General features: G+C 36.4%; 1 protein-coding gene across 1 annotated transcript; it reads right to left on the bottom strand.

The window, feature by feature from the left end:
• Positions 1-3257: 3257 nt before the first annotated feature.
• LOC114475891 (wiskott-Aldrich syndrome protein family member 3) lies at positions 3258-16455 on the bottom strand. Its single transcript, XM_074783828.1, is given in 8 exon segments — positions 3258-3415; positions 5279-5608; positions 7741-7904; positions 9863-10047; positions 10145-10262; positions 11285-11438; positions 11570-11704; positions 16323-16455. Coding segments are annotated over 8 exon segments (1377 nt in total).
• Between the last annotated feature and the right edge of the window lie 713 nt (positions 16456-17168).

The raw sequence follows: 17168 nt of genomic DNA, 5'->3' as shown, positions 1-17168 counted from the left end.
GGCTGCAGCGAGACAGTTTCCTGCTCGGTGAGCTGTTTCGTCGCTTTAAAAACTTTCATCAGGTTCGTTACTGCCCTCTGCTGGACGCGGGATGAATGCTCACCTCTTCATTTTTTTTCTGACCACTACATTCGCAACGTTCCTATGGCGATAGAAGCCCGATTCCGCCACAAAATAAATAAATAAATAAATAAATAAATAAATAAATAAATAAATAAATAAATAAATAAATAAAATTAATTACTGAAAGTCATAATTATGAGACAGGAAGTTATTGTATAATTATGAGATGATTATATGAATATGTATCATTTAATTATGAGATGACTTTCTTATCTCATAATTATGACTTTCCATGGGGAATCTTTTTTAGAAAGAAAGTTACTATCGTAGGTTTTTATCTCCTAATTGTGACTTTCTTTCTCATAATTATGACTTTCTGTTGTGATTTTTTGTATTTTTGAATTCCCTAAATTATTGAACACTTTGAATATTTTTTTCCAACAATTTGAGCCCATTTTTGCAACTACACCAAACTTATTTTAACCTATTTTAATCACTTTTTCTTGCCATATTTTTGCTCCTTTGAATGCATTTTTCTACATTACTACCATTTCTACCACTTCTCCATCCAATCTCAATGCCTTTTCTGCACATTTTTTCCACTTTCAAGACATTTTTGGCACTTATAAACTCTTTCCACCACTTTTCCCACTTAGTGTCACATATGTTGACCCATTATTGTCACTTTTAACCTCTTTTCACCAGATGTCGTGCTTGTTTTTTTTTTTTTTTTGCCAATTTAACCACATTCACAATTTGTCATGTCCATTATTTATCAGTTTAAACGAATGGTTCCTACTTTTTTTTCTGCCAATTTTGACACTTTTAACCTTTTTTTTCCCCCATTTTTGGCCACTTTAATTTGCAACTTTTAAAGCAAATTTACCACCTTTTCCACCATTTTTGGTCACTTTCAACCCATTTCATTTCTGATTAAAACAAGGATTTGCATCTTTAAGATGACTATATACTATGACACAAATAATACTAAACTTCCTGCATAACAGTGGATATTATTCAGATGAATAAATAAATGTGGTTATCACAGATTCATGGAACAATGGACCATCATTTTGCTGATTTTATGGATGGACCTCAAAAATATCTGCCTTTTATTCCCCCTTATATAGATGGCAATGTTCATGTCGGTGTTCAACCACCTTCAGCTACAGTGGGGGTCCCCGCTCTCTGGGACCTTTATTTTGAAGGGTCACAGGCTGAAAACGGTGAGAACCACTGGCCTATGAAGCGTAACAGTAACATTGTTTACATTTTTTAACAATGCACCCATAACTCCCATTAAAAACTCATATACTGACTGTAAAGTGGGTTGGACAGAGGTACATAAACAACAGTGTGAACCTGAAACTGAAGCAGCGACTGTATCTGGGATCAGTCAGTCACAGCATGTATTATTCATGTCTTTCCAACACTAACATAAGGCTGTGAAACAGTGACACTGAATAAAAGCCTTTGTGATGAGACTCAGTTTGAATGGGAAAGACAAATTATACAGATATAGGTTCGTGATAATTATTGTAAGATTAATACTTGTGATACGTTGATTAGTAGATTTACAGTAAATATATAAAGTATCAAACTCAAGGCCCGGGGGCCAAATCCAGCCCTTTGGAGAATCTAATTAAACCTTCAGAATGCTTTGATTACCAACTAACTCAGTTGTAGTAGATATATCTCCTTTCCAAATACACAAATTCAAAGAAACTCTATTTGCTGGGCACTTTTCCTATGTTTTTATAACATGATGGTGATGGCAGTCATTTTTCATTTTTTATTTTTTTTTATTAGAAATTATCCAGAGAACCCTAATTTTTTTTCCCAAAATTCTTCAATTTTATCTTATTATGCAAAAATTATCCTATAATTAAATGAAAAATGGTCAAAAATATTCATGAAATTTAATGTATTTCCTTTAATTACATTTGTTTACGGTGAAGTGCAAAACACATGTACAAATACCACAAATATACAGTATATAATAATCTAAACAAAATAATACAAACATCAAAACACATTTTGACATGTGTGAAAGTGTTTTGCTATTTGTAATTTTTTTTTTTTTTAGCTAATTAGGTAAATAAAAAAATAATCAAAATTGTAATTTTGTTGTATTTGTAATTGTGTTTTGCACTTCTCAGCCACCGTATATATTTTTCTATCATATATATACATGGAAAAGAACATTATAGGCACATTGCTGTTGAAACTGTTCCCTTTCCCATCTTTGTGGCCCACTTCATCAGACTGGCCCCTCTTTGGCTCCTGAATTAAAATGAGTTTGACACCCCTGATTATAGGGCCTCCGATGTTTACGTTTCAAAATTTCCCAAATTCTATTTCAGGGTTTACCAATTTCTGCGACGCTATACACTTTCTGTTTCATAATTTTTCCCTGTTTAGATGACTTTACTGACTATTATACTAACCAAACATGCTAAATATGGTTAATAAAGCCAACTACTGTCATTAAATAGACATTTATGCATCAGCGAATTTACATAAATTGGTCTTTACGCTAAAATCATGTGAGATTATGTCACGAGGGCGACGTTAGCAACACCGCTAGCCCCTCAGCTATACGTTAAACTGGAAAACTCTCACAGAAATGTGTGATATGATCCCTAAACATTAATTGTGAAACCTTTATTTACCACCAACCAGCGAATCACCCTCTGCTGCGATGTGTCACCAGATAAACTGATCACCAGTTCAGCTAATACACCATCAGCTAAACCTAAACATGTCTTTTCACATTTAAATGAAGTCAAAATAATCTGAACCAACACATTAAAAACTCACTTCAGATGTAGCTCTGCATTCATTTTCAACCACAGGATAACATGATCACTAATCAAACACCTAGTGCAAAATTTTGAACGGGATTATGGGTAAAATTGGACATATTCGTCCGTTTGTTACACTTTCTAGACATTTAATCACCTGTTTTCTTGTGAAAAATAGTGTGTAAATGTGTGATACTGTCCCAAAACATGCACGTGAGGCATTTCCGTGTCATGTTGGGGCCTGATTTGAAATAAAAAGAGAGAGAGAGATAAGGAAAAAAGGGTCAGATTGCTTTCCTTATCTGTTCCCAATACACATTCAAACAGATATCTTCTCCGTTATGTTTTTAATTGTCTCGTAAACACTAAAGTTGAGCCTGTGTCATTAAGTCAGTCCGACCACTCGTTTTCCTCCAACTCGGAGTCATCCTCAGAGTCACTATATTCCACAGCAATGCGTCTGGATAGAATGGTGGCGACGTCGTTCCCAACTGGTTCATGTTTGCTCTGTTGCTCCTGCTGCTCCTGGACTTTCTTCAGTTGAATGCCTGATAAAAAAGACACACATACAGGGTCAGAGGTGGAAAGAGAACTGATAGTTAAAAGTAGCTCAATGAAATAGTACTCAAAGTAAAAGTTACTAGCTACTTTCACCTCCTATGTTTTTTTCATAATAAATCTTGCTACGGTTTCCTTGCATACAGTAAATATCTCATGTATAAACTTAAAAAGCAAGAGATTAAATCTTGCACAATTTATTTTCAACAAAAGCATCTGAATAAAACAAAAGATTTGTCGAAGTGTACAATTACTTTTTAAATAAAATAACCCATGATTTCAATTTTTAAGCTCTAAGTATAGCGACACTCAGGGATGGGGTCAATTATTAATAATTGTAATTGCATATTTGATAATTAATTACAATTATGATGTAACTGGATTTTTAATTTGAAACATCATTTGTTATCATAATGGTAATGAATGTGTAATTGAGTTCAGATAATTGACTTGGTAATCGTAATTGCCATGAAATGTCTATAAAAATTGTCAATTATAATTTAATGCAAAACTGCAGAACCATGTTACAATTCTATATGTATAGTTCTACACATATATAAATATGTTTCATATCAATAGTTCCCACATTTTACCATTTTAAAAACATATACATACACACACACACACACACACACACACACACACACACACACACACACACACACACACACATATACTGTATATATATGTATATATATTACAAAAGGTAATCAATAGATAGGAAAGAAACTAGATGATAGATAATAATTTCTATTTTACAGCTGACTTATAGGATCCTTTATCATTAGAGATGCTAACAGAAAGCTAACACAAGAGGAAGGTTAACTTTTATTAGGTTATTTATTTCAGGCTCAGTAATTCTGATTAATTGTAATTGAACTTTAATAATTTAGATTAAAAAAAATATTGTAATTGGAAAAAAATATTTTGTCAGTGTAATCATAATTGAACTGTAATTGAACATGGATAATTGAAAACAAATTTGGAAGTGAAATATGTAATTGAGCCCAACCCTACATTTATGAGCTCTAAAAGTGAGAAAATAACCTATATTCATGCAGTTTTGGCGCCGTGAGTTACGTTTAATCTGACTGGTTGCCAATGACGTGACGCGTTTGATTGTTTTCTGGTCATTTAATTTTTTTCATAATAATTTACTCAGTAAAGGTTGGGTGTAGAAATGTAACAAATTGCTTCTTTTAAAATGTACTTGAAGAATAACTAAACCCTGAATACAAATATATTTGTGTATGAAATAGTGTTGTTTATTAATCCTGGTCCAACTCTCAACATTTTAGTCCAAGTATTTCAATTTGTCATATTTAGTTGTAAAATGTCAGAGTGACTGCCCTCTATGGGTTGAAACCTGGCTATTACAGCTGGTTTTTGCTGTTGGCTGAAAACAAGATCACGTGATGTTTTGGGACCATCTTGCGTCACAAACAAACACTGTTTGCTCCGCCCCTTTTATAAAAACTGTGGTGAGTAGGTTGGATTGAGAGGTAAGAGTGAATAGAAAAGTATATTGAGTAATGGGTAGCTAGTTAGCATAGCATATATTGTTAATTGGAAATTTTATTGTATAGACTGGGCGTGTCTTAGCTGCTCCAGGAGCCCCGCCCATAATCAAGGCTTTTTTTTAAATTTCTCTCCCTAGTGGCAGGTCAGGAAAAAGCAGGTGTTTAGTTACTCTCTAAGTACAAGTAAAACTACTGATTTTATAAATATACTCTAAAAAGTACAAGTATCAGTAAAAACAGCTAAATAAGAGTAATGTGAGTACGTGTAATCCATTACTTTCACCTTTGCAAAGAGTTGATTTAAACATTGAAGAAGACTTGGTTTTTACTCACCCATACGAATGGCAGACAGCAGGTCACTTCTAGCGTCCCTCACAGTCTTACTCTCGGCTCTGGAGCCGTCACGATGTCCCGTGAGGTGTGACGGTGGAGCCGGGGGTGGGATGGGTGGAGGTGGGGGACCAGGGGGGGATGGAACCATGCGGGGTCCTGAAGGAGGTACTGGTGGTAGTGGGAATCCTGGGCCAACGTGCAAACCTCCATTCAATGGTGTGGGTGTCAGCGCACCCATGGGTGAAGCGAAGGCCGTCTGAGCCGACGGGATGGCTGGTCCAGGGACCCCAGGACTGAGGAGAGGGAATTATTTTACAGTTGCTGGAAAATCTCTACAGCTCAAGGCCCGGGGGCCAAATCCGACCCCATAGAGCAGTGTTTCTATAACTTTTTTTTTTTTTTCCCCAAATACCCCTTTTTGAATGCATTCCCCCCTTATGTCCAACTAGAAAATTTTGTTCAGAATTCTGTGAAAAAGTAACTATAAAGCGTAATGATGGAATGAATGAGTGATTTTAAAGAATCTAATTTTGTAAACAGGTGCAAAGAAACAGTATTTAGTGCCTCAATTTTGTATTTTTTGTGTCATTTTGTGTGTTTTGTTATTGTTTGTCTGTTCTTTTTATTATTCAGTATATTTGTCTCTTACTTTGTCTGTTTTTGTTGTTGTTTTTGTGTGTTGTTGGTATTATTTAAATCATTCTATCTCAGTGTGTGTGTTTTCGGTGTTGTTTCTTACGTCGTTTTGTATGTTTCTCTGTTTTGTTGTGTGTATTTTGTCGTGATCTTGCGTGTTTTTCGTTCATTCAGTGTGCCTTTGTTGACGTTTTGTGTGCTGCTGGTAATAGTAAGTATTTTTCTCTCTTAGTGCATGTGTTTTTGGTGTCATTTTGTGTATTATGTTGTTGTTTGTCTGTATTTTTTTATTAAGAACACTTTTTTTTCAATTTGTTTGTTTTTGTTGTCGTTTTGTGAACAACATTTAGTATGATTGTCATTTTTTAAAACCCCATATTTTTTTAATGCTTTTATTTGTTAATTTTCCTCTGTCTCTGTTTCTCAGGTACCCCCTGTAATGCCATCGCGTACACGTACCGCCATTTGAGAAACACTGCTTCAGAGCATCATATTCAGCCCGCTCAAAAAGTCAAAATATAAGAAAAAACGTGAAACATTTTAAACTAATAAATTGTGGATATCTCAGCCACTCCAATTAAAAAATTCAATATAAATCCACAATATTTGCAGAGCTCAGTTTTCCAGTTCTTATAGCACATGATGGAAGTTCTTTTTCATCTCAAATTGCTGAAAGAACTCTGAATTTTTAGAAAATGTGGCAAATTTTTCCAAAATTATTCAATGAAATTTCCCAAATTCCCAAAATAAGGGACATTTAAGGGTTTGACATACTCACATCCTTTAAAATGTATATATAATTTATACATGGAAGTGCAAAAATCAATGTTCTTTTTCTCACCAAAAATCTGTGACCCATTTAATTTAAAGTGAAACTGGTCTGTATTTGTTGTAATTTCAACAATTTCCTGCACATGTCACGCAATTTGGTCTAAAACAATTCTGAAATTTCCTTAATTATTAAATAGGCACACAGTGAAAAACTAATTAACAACAAATGATTATGACACAGAAGCAAGCTACAATGGCCTCATGTGAAGGATTTTCAATATTGGCGAGTGGTGAAATAAACCAAAGTTGGGTCTAAAATCAAAATGAAGAAGTCACATAAAGAAAAATAGTTTTATATCCACAGACAGAGTAACCCTTATACTATAAATTAAAACAGATATATTTTTTTTACATTTCCACATGCAGTTATGGGCCAATGAAAATAGTAAAAAAAAAAAAGTATTTTATCAGATTTTAAGAGACTGTTACCCAAGAACCAGTGTGACTAATCATTAGTGATGTAAACAGTCTATGTTCATAGCTCTAAGCTGGTCAAATTACAGGAAGCTGAGGCATATAAGTTGTTTACTGAAGACCTAAACATGTTCCAGACCCAAACCCCAACAAACCTTTTTCCAAATTCAAGGACCTGGCATGTCCACCAGACACAATGTATAGCAGGTATTTTTGTATATTCTGAGAGTAGGTGGAGCAGTATTACTATATCACATTACAGTTTCCTATGTGATGAAGTTCCTGAGATATTGGAAGCTGAAAATGGGAGAAAAACAAGGAAGTGCGAAAATGAACCTATACCCCCCTCACTAAATTGTCCATAACTCAAAAATAATTCATCCAATCAAAATAAAAATGTAAAGTGTGCCTATAATAATCATTGAACAATTGGTAAAAAAAAATCAGAATTCTTTGAGACCAAAGTGGCTGGGCCATTTGTGAAATGACATGGAATGACCCTATAATATTTGACTCTTCCTCTAATGTTAAAAATGTTAGATAAACATACTTATAGTCTGCACGTGTGAAACTGTTCACACAGTCTGCTGAGACATGAGTTTCACTCTTGTAGTTGACGTCGATGATGTGGTATTCGTGCTCCACAGCTGGAGAGGAGTGCAGGTTGCCAGACATGCGTGACTTGGTGTAGTTACTGACAGCATGGACAGGCACCGGTGGGATGGGGAAGTCAAAGAGCTCAAGCCTGGAAGAACAACACAGGACAGAGGGTTTCAATGTCTGATACCCTCTAAGGGCCTGTACTACAAAGCTGGATTTCCTCTCATCGTGGGATTTATTTGTTGTACCCTGTACTACGACACTGGATAACTTCTTACAGGGCTAAATCACCATGGTAACTTAGGCTGAACGGCTAACCCGGTCCAGACCAGGTTTTGTTCAGGTTAGGATATGTTCGAGCATGAAAGTCCTGCCTCCTGACCAATCAGTTTTTGTTAGAAAATGACCTGCTCAATAAAAGGAGGATCATTCTGTGAATACATCACTGTGTGGATCGGATGTGACAATAGCTGGGTTTCTGTTGCAGATTTTCGCAAAATAAAAGCGATATTTCTAAATGTCGACAAAGTATAGTTGCGCTTTGAACGTTTTCTCATTGAACGTTGTTTTCGAGGCTCGTAACAGGAAGATGCAGGAAGATGGACGATCCAAACCTCCTTATAACACTCTGCATTCCTCTGTTGTTTCACATCTAATGTGGCAGTAATAATGTTTAAGTATAATGTTAAGAAATCTCTCGGTCTCCTCTTCTGTTTACTCGCACCGCGTCATGTTTTCTCAGAGAGAAGTGGTCATGTGACCATGTACGTCACGTTCTGTGACGTGAATTTGCGAAAAAAGTGTTTCCATAGCACTTTTGCGACGCATTTCAATATTGAAGCGTCTGAAGTTCCTCTTCATGAAAGCGTAAAAACCTTTTAGCGAGTGAGTGTCCGTTTATTCTCCCATGAATTAATACTGTATAATCTCACTAATTTAAAGAGTAGCAAAATCCCAAAACCATCTGCTGAATTCAAATGTATTTGGATATGTGCTGTTGATAGATTCTGGTCCAATTGTCAACATTTTAGTCAAAGTATTTCACTTTGTCATATTTAGTTGTAAAATGTCAGAGTGACTGCCCTCTATGGGTTGAAACCTGGCTATTCCAATTGATTTTTGCGGTTGGCTGAGAACAAGATCATGTGACCTTTTGGGACCATCTTGCGTCACAAACAAGCACTGTTAGCCCCGCCCCTTTGTTAAAATCTAGCACCTGTGGGCTCCATAATCTGTGGTGAGTGAGATAAGCATGAATATAGACGTATATTAGTTAACATAGCATAGATTGTTCATTGGAGATTTTATAGTATAGACTGGGCGTGTCTTAACTGCTCCAGGAGCAGTTTTTTAATTTCCCCCCTAGTGGCAGGTCAGGAGAAAGCAGGGGTTTAGTTACTCTTTAAGCATTAACACTCATCAATTCCTGCATTCATTCCTTCCTACTTTTTCTGCAGCAACAGTGTTGTTTTTGGTCTGAACTATGGATTTTAATTCTTCATATTTTCCAAGAGCTTCTCACCCTCGATGATGTGTTGTTGCAATAGAAAGCTCAGTCACTCAGGAGGAGCTCGGAGTAGAGTCGCTGCTTCTTCACGTCGAAAGGAGCCAGCTGAGGTGGCTCGGGCACCTGTTTCGGATGCCTCCTGGTCGCCTCCCTCGGGAGGTGTTTCAGGAATGTCCTATTGGGAAGAGGCCTCGTGGAAGGCCCAGGACACGCTGGAGAGACTATGTCTCTGAGCTGGCCTCATGTTGCCTCGGGGTCCCCCAGAACGGCTGGAGGAGGTGTGCGTGGATCGGGAGGTCTCTGCTGAGACTGCTGCCTCCACGACCCGGGCCCAGATAACGCGGAAGAAAATGGATGGATGGATAAATATTTTCCAAGAATTATTCCTCAATTGTGACGTTAAGTTGCTCTACACAGTTTCTCCGTGTTTGTCACCTCTCTTAAGTGAGCGCGTTAATATCCTGGACAGATTCTTTCTAATGGAGAATGTTTTGTTAGGTGAAGCTAATTGACAGACATCCCGGATATACTTATCCAGCTTCATAGTACAGGCCCTAGAAGACACATCTTGAAATCCACTGCACCAAAGCTCTGACCTGCCGTCTGGAGAGAGGGAGCCTTCAGAAGACACTCCACGCTGCAGAGTCTGTGGATGATGGTGATCGGGTCGAAGCTCCTTGTCAAAGGCCATCATGTTCCACTCGTGTCTTCGGTTCCGAGCTTTCCTCACCTTCTTCATCTCACGTTGAACGGTGCTGCTTTCCACGTATCTTTTCTGCTCCTGCACGGAGCAAAATGAGAGATGTGAAACATCGTGAAATTCCATGATTAGCAAATACATAACATGAGCCATGAGGTACTGTAAAGTGCAAGCTTACTCTCTGTTTCCGCCTCTCTTTTCTCTTTTCCTCCGTGTCATGAAGCATTTTCTCTTTCCAAAGGTCAAAAAAGTACGATGGATCTGAGTAGAACTTCATCGCATCCGTGGAATCCTCTCTGTGTGTCCAATACAGATATTTATACTTTATAAGGAGATGATGGTCCATTGTTCTATGAATCTGTGATAACCACATTTATTTATTCCTCTGAATAATATCCACTGTTATCCAGGAACGTTTACTTTTATTTCCACCATACTATGGAGTCATCTTAAAGATGTAAATCCTTGTTTTAATCAGAAATTAAATGGCCAGAGTGGCCAAAAAACAAAAAGAAAAAGTGGTAAAAAGGGTTCAAAGTGTCAAAATTGGCAGAAAAAAAAGTAGGAACAATTAGTTTAAACTGGCAAATAATAGGCAAGAGAAATCGTGGATGTGGTTAAATTGGAAAGTGGAAAACATGTGCAGAAAAGGCATTGAAATTTGATGGAGAATTGGCAGAAATGGGATAATTGTAGCAAAAATGCATTAATAGGAGCAGAAATATGACAAGAAAAAATGATGAAAATAAGTTAAAATATGGCAATATGTAGTTGCAGAAAAAAGGGTACACATGAGCAAATATGGGCTCAAATTGTTCAAAAAAAGTTTGAAGAGTCAATATTGGAACAATTAGTAGGAACAAATAGTTAAAACTGACAAATAATCGGCATTACTGATCGTGAATGTTGTTAAATTTGCAAAAAAATAGCATGAAATATGGTGAAAAGAAGTTAAAAGTGACAATAATGGGTCAAAATATGTGACACTTAGTGGGAAAAGTGGTGGAAAAGATTTATAAGTGCCGTAAATGTCTTGAAAGTAGAAAAAATGTATAGAAAAGGTGTTGAAATTTGATGAAGAAGTGGTAGAAATGGGAGTAATGTAGAAAAAATGGCAAGAAAAAGTGATGGAAATTGGTTAAAATATGGAAAGTTTGGTGTAGTTGCAGAAAAAGGGTAAAAATAAGCAAAAAAAATGGGTTATAATATATTTTTAGTTTCTTGAAGGCATCTGGCCACCCCCTCCTAGTGTCTTGCTCCCACAAATGGGGTCCTGACCTCAAGGTTGAGAACCCCTGTTCAAGCCAATGGAGTCTACCTGTAGGGGGAGAGGGTGCTCAGAGGAGGAGGCCTGTCACCGCTGCCGTACATCTCAGCCACAGAGTCGGGCTCGCTGCCTTTGCCCAAAACCTGCTGATTCTGAACCGTGGAGCTTCTGAACCCTTTCCTCATGTTTATGTCCTGTAGGGAGACTGTGAAACACAGGATTAGTGCCTAATCCCAATCATGTGGGGGAAAGGAACCAAGGTGTAAACAAAAGGATCATGAAATGAACTGACAGATGCATGTGTGTGTGTGTGTGTGTGTGTGTGTGTGTGCTGACCCTCCTCCACGCTGGAGTCCAGCTGTGTGACCTTGACAGCTAAGCGGTCAATACGGTCCTGAAGAGTGTTCGCTCGCACGTAAAATGTGTTAGCTTCGTTAAAAAGCTCCCCGAAAACACTTTCTGCATGTTTACCTGCAAAACAAAATAGAAAAAAGCCAAGCAAATTATCTATAAACAGGTGTAGAAGGTACAGATATATCCTAAACTCAAGTAGAAAGTACTGTTACTGTTGATTTAATTTGTACTCAAGTACAAGTAAGTCATACATAAAATACTCAAGTACGAGTAAAAAGTAGCACAATTAGATAGTACTCATTGTAAAAGTTACTAGCTACTTTTACCCCACACGTTTATTTTTGGTAATAAATCTTGGTACGGTTCCCTTGCACACAGTAAACATCTCATGTATAAACTTAAAAAGGAAGAAAGCAAATCTACCACAATTTGAACTCAATTCATTTTCCACAAAGGCATCTGTATAAAATAAAAAGTTTGTCAAAATGATGGATTTGATTGTTTTCTGGTGGAAAGGGTTTATAAGTGTCGTTTGAAAGTGGGAAAAATGTGCAGAAAAGCCATTGAAATTTGATGGGGAATTGGCAGAAATGCAAGTAATGGAGCAAAAATGGCAAGAAAGAGTGATTAAAATATGGCAAGTTTGGTGTAGTTGCAGAAAAAGGGTAGAAATGATTTGATGCATTTGATTTTTGTCTGGTCATTTCATTTTTTGTAGTTTCACATGGTTCATTGATCATTTTAAAACAAGAAAATAATAATTTATTCAGTAACGGTTGGGTGTAAAAATGTGCCAAGTTACTGAACTTCTTTTAAAGCAGACTTAAGTACAAGTAAAATTACTGATTTAGAAATATACTCAAAAAAGTACAAGTAGTTCCCATAAAAGCAACTCAATTACAGTAACATGAGTACATGTAATTTGTTACTTTTGCCACCGTGTATAAAGATAGGAAATAATTATATCTCAGGAATATTAATGGCAAAGTGATTGACTGTATGAAACAAGACATTAAAAAGTGCTGAATTAATTTATTGAGATTGAATCATTTCGCATGATAAGGATGATTGACACTCATTTCTAATACTTTGATGTGTTTTCAAGATTTAATTTAGTCTAACCTAAGTTTTTCTCACTCTCTAACTCAATTAGCCCCAGATATGTAGCAATATTTGGCTAATACGTTCACTTCTGGAAGAAAGCATGACAAATTGTACATTTTTTTTTTGTAGTATGTTGAATCCATTTTTAATAGGATCTACGTGGGCAATAGTTACCACTCAAAACCAAGAAATCCAAGATGGCCACCATCGGTATTGCCAATTTGGATATTTTGTCATAACTGTGGTTCTTTGGCAGGGTCAAGGAATTCAATAATATTTCTTAAAGATACAGTAAATTGTGCTCGGCGCAAGATCCAAGATGGCCGCCATCAATATTGTGAGTTTCAATATCTCACATAACTTTGGTTCTGTTCGACGTAGAAACATGATCTTTGTGGCAAAATGTACATTTTTGGGGACAAAGATTGTCATGAAACTGCTTAAAATACTGTAAGTTGCAAGATATACATGGAAAGGGTGAAACTGCGATTTCTTTGCAGCCACAACTGTACGACAAAGATGCCTTTTAAAGGGTGGACGATTTGATTTAACTCCCTATGAAAACATTAATTAATACATTATTTTCATTTGTTTCTCAGTAATTATATATTCATTGTGATCCATGCATACGCATTAATCTGATTATGTTTATTTTGCAGCACTTGCCAACATGTACAATGATTAAACTCAAACTTTTGCTGTAGATATCTGATAAATATTTAAAGGAACGTAACAAATGTTTAAATTCTTTTCTAAATACTCAAAAAAAACCCGTGTCCACATTTTCATGCTTTCTTCTCGAAGTCATCATCTTTTTGATATTTCTGCTGAGCTAAATGATTCATTGAGAATGAATCTGCGACACTCCGGCTCTACCTGCTGCATCAGGATTAAGTGTTTGGCTTTAATCCACTTAACACGGGAGCTTTCATTGGACGGCCCGCGTTCGTGTGGCCCCGCCCACTAGTTTCCATCTTATCCGCCGACAATGCAAAGCTTTACAGTAAAGCTATAAGCTGCTGTATCTTCACCAAATCCCCGCACACAGACACACATACACGCACTAATCAGAGCATCCAAGTGCCAGATGTCCAAGAAAAAAAAACTTTTTTTCTTAGATAGTGTTATAAATAGAGTTATTAAGAAAGAAAAATCCAAAAATACACATTTTGCATCTAGACAGCATAGAGATGTTGATTTTTTGTTTTTTTTACAATTATTTATTGGCTGCATGAGGGAAAAACTGATGTTTAAAAATGACATATTTGCATGACTCAGGTTGAGCAAATAATATATATACCATCACTTTTTGACATAAAATGTTGATTTTTTCCAAAAATGATTTACCATTACTGTTACATTTTTACATTTTTTTATTGGGCTTTGAAGATGTATTTAGCAAGAATTTGCTAATATATTATATATATATATATATATATATATATATATATATATATATATGTGTGTGTGTGTGTGTATCTATGTAACAGTTTACAGCCAAACATTTCAATGCACTGTAGACTTAGTTCTCGATAAATCCAAAATCTGTGTGGATTGTTTTTGTAGCACAATTGGAAAATTGGGCAAAAAATATGAATTTAAATGGGCAGTATTATGAAAAAAATCACTTTATAATGGTTTTGCTACAGTGATGTACATCCTTTAGCCTCATTCAGAGGGTCAAAGTTGAAAAAGTTCTGTTTCCTTCCTCCCTTGTTATTTCACATTTTGTAAAAAGTCAGCTCCATAGGGACAATTGGAAACTCCTCCTGAAAATCCTGGCTCCTCCTACCCTACATAAGAATGTGAGCTCCTCCCTCTCAATCTACCTCACAGGTAAAACAAACATAGCGAAGGCAGGTTGATATTACAGTTAATAGTTAATAGTTTCACTTTTAGTAGCCGTTACACTGCCTTGTATCGCCTTTATGGGATGATCTGATGTGTTTGTGACCCAATGAGGTGCAGCGGTCAAAAACAAAACAATGGACTATCGTCTTAAATGGACTATTTCTGTGGACAGATGAATAAGGAGGAAAAAGAAGACTGTTAATGATTTACTGCTGCTGCAGCTGTGATAAACACACACTACGCCCATTCATGCATATGCACGAAGGCCCAAAAACAACCTGTTTTTAGGAGTGCTCTGACAGTCACTTTTCAAAGAGCTAAATCTCCAAAAAACAGGCAAGTTTGAGAAAATAAACCTCAAATACTATGTTGTTGGGGTTCTTAGAACAAAGAAATGGAGATGATGGTGAAAAATAGCTTTAAAAAAAAAAACATAGTGATGGACGTCACAATTGGTTTGAATACACAAATGTTTCTTAAGTATTGATGTTACATTTTGGTGGAAGTTGCAAATCTGTAGGCACACATTGTAGATTTGTTGTGAATTTCCAAAATGTTGACGTTTAGAGGCTTGCTGTAGCGCCACCTTTAGGACTATTGGTTTGTTTTTGCAGCTGAGGCAATCTGGGATGAGACTGGAGCTTTGTGCAAAATTAAATATTTTTTTTGCATATATGATGTCCTCTAAAATAAAATAAGAAAGTGGAACATGCAGAGTAACAATAAATCCCACATGTTCCTTCAATAGACTGCACACAAACCGTTTATACCATCCATGGTATGCATTATTATAATTATTACGACGTTAAAAGCCAAACAATCAAGTGACAAAGGGGCGGCAGTATTCAGATAATCCCACTCACCCCTAAAGGATTAAACAACTGTAAGTGCTCCTAACAATGCATGCAATGTTGTTATTGTCAAATCACCAACCAGTGGTTTAGCTTTAGCTAACTCTGACACAAATCAGTCATTTTACTTGTACTTCAGTAAAGTCATTCATTACATTTCTAAACCCAACCGTTACTAAGTAAATTATTGTTTTAAAATGATCAACAGACTTTGTGAAACTACAAAAAAATTAAATGACCAAACATCGATCAAATGCATCACATCATAGCGACCAATCAGATTAGACAAAACAGCATTAAATGCTGGTTATTTTCTTAGTTTTAGAGTTCACAAATGTATCTACACGTAAAAACTGATAAATATATATTTATATATAATTTTAACCACTTTTTACATATTTCCTTTGGCCATTTTGCAACTTTTCAAAAAGTTCTGTGACACTTTTACCAAAAAATACCCCTTTTTCCTATTTTTTGGCCATTTTTGAAAGTTCATTTTGACACAATTTTTGTCCTTTCTTGAATTTCTTTGGCGTCTTTTCATCCAAAGCTAACTTTTGCCCAATCAATACCACTTGTTTCCTTTTTCCCTACATTTTGCCTCTTTTTGTTCCACATTTTGCTCATTAAATAAACTATTTGCCATTAAATACCACTTGGTTCCTCTTTATTTGCCCATTTCTTGCCCACTTTTGACTGCCTTTGTCACTTTACACTTGTTTCTTGCCACATTTTTGGCACCACTTTACCAATGACACCTGTTACCATGTCTCCCTCCACTCGCTCTTCAAAAAAAATAAAACGTAGCGAACCGGACCGGCCCACTTTGGGTCGACGGCCCACCGGGACAATACCAGATGGCCAGTCCACCCCTGCTTGAGTACAATTGAATTCAAGTAACTACTACTCTTTACACCTGTGTCTCTTACTGAGGCTACTGAGTTGACGAATAATGGCCGACAGCGTGTTGTTGGTCACACATTCCAGCTCGCTGCCGATGCTCTCGGGCACGGCGCCACGGCACAGGTGCCGAGGTTCGACGTTTCTTTTCACCAGAGGCATGTTCTTTGTCTTACATCACGACTATGGCTCCTGCAGATGGAAAAGCAGAAATGAGCGTCAGCTGGAGGCTGAAACAACACAATCTATATACAGTATTTATCAGGCAACAGCAGTATAGGTACAGGTACAGGTACTCATATCTACCAGTACTCCATGGATGGATGTAATTAACAGAAAAACAAGGTCTGTGCTCTTAAATCGGGGCAATAGTTGTTGAATGTCACTGTTTATTATCACAACCTGTTAAAGTGTTACTCATGATTTCATGTAATGAAACATCTGTTGCTGTTTGATGCAGCAGATGTGACCTTTTCTTTGCTTGGGTCAAATTTGGAAATCACTTTTCACATAATTGCCAAACAAACACAAAAGAAGGAAGGCGACAATACTAAAATCGTCTATTAAAGAGATTTGTGTAACCGTATAGAGCGTCAACTTAACACCACTTGTTTATTTTAAAGTAAATTCACGCGGTTTTGTTTTAGCCGTTTTGTTCTCCGTGAAACAAAAAGGAGAGGAGAGTACTTTAAAAGTACTTTAAAAGTACTTTAAAAGTACTTTAAAAGTGTACCAACTTTAAAAGTGTAACACTGAAGTTCGTTATTGTTCAAGAGCTCCGCCCACTATTGGTAACAAAGTTAAAATAATTTTTGTTTTCTTTTTAGTGGTGCAAGAACTGAAAGGAAATTAACATTTTTATTTTTATGAATCGA

Source organism: Gouania willdenowi, chromosome 14, assembly GCF_900634775.1.
Source record: "Gouania willdenowi chromosome 14, fGouWil2.1, whole genome shotgun sequence".
Taxonomy (NCBI): domain Eukaryota; kingdom Metazoa; phylum Chordata; class Actinopteri; order Blenniiformes; family Gobiesocidae; genus Gouania; species Gouania willdenowi.
The sequence above is the reverse complement of the archived record's forward strand: the minus strand, read 5'-3'. Positions and strand labels throughout refer to the sequence as shown.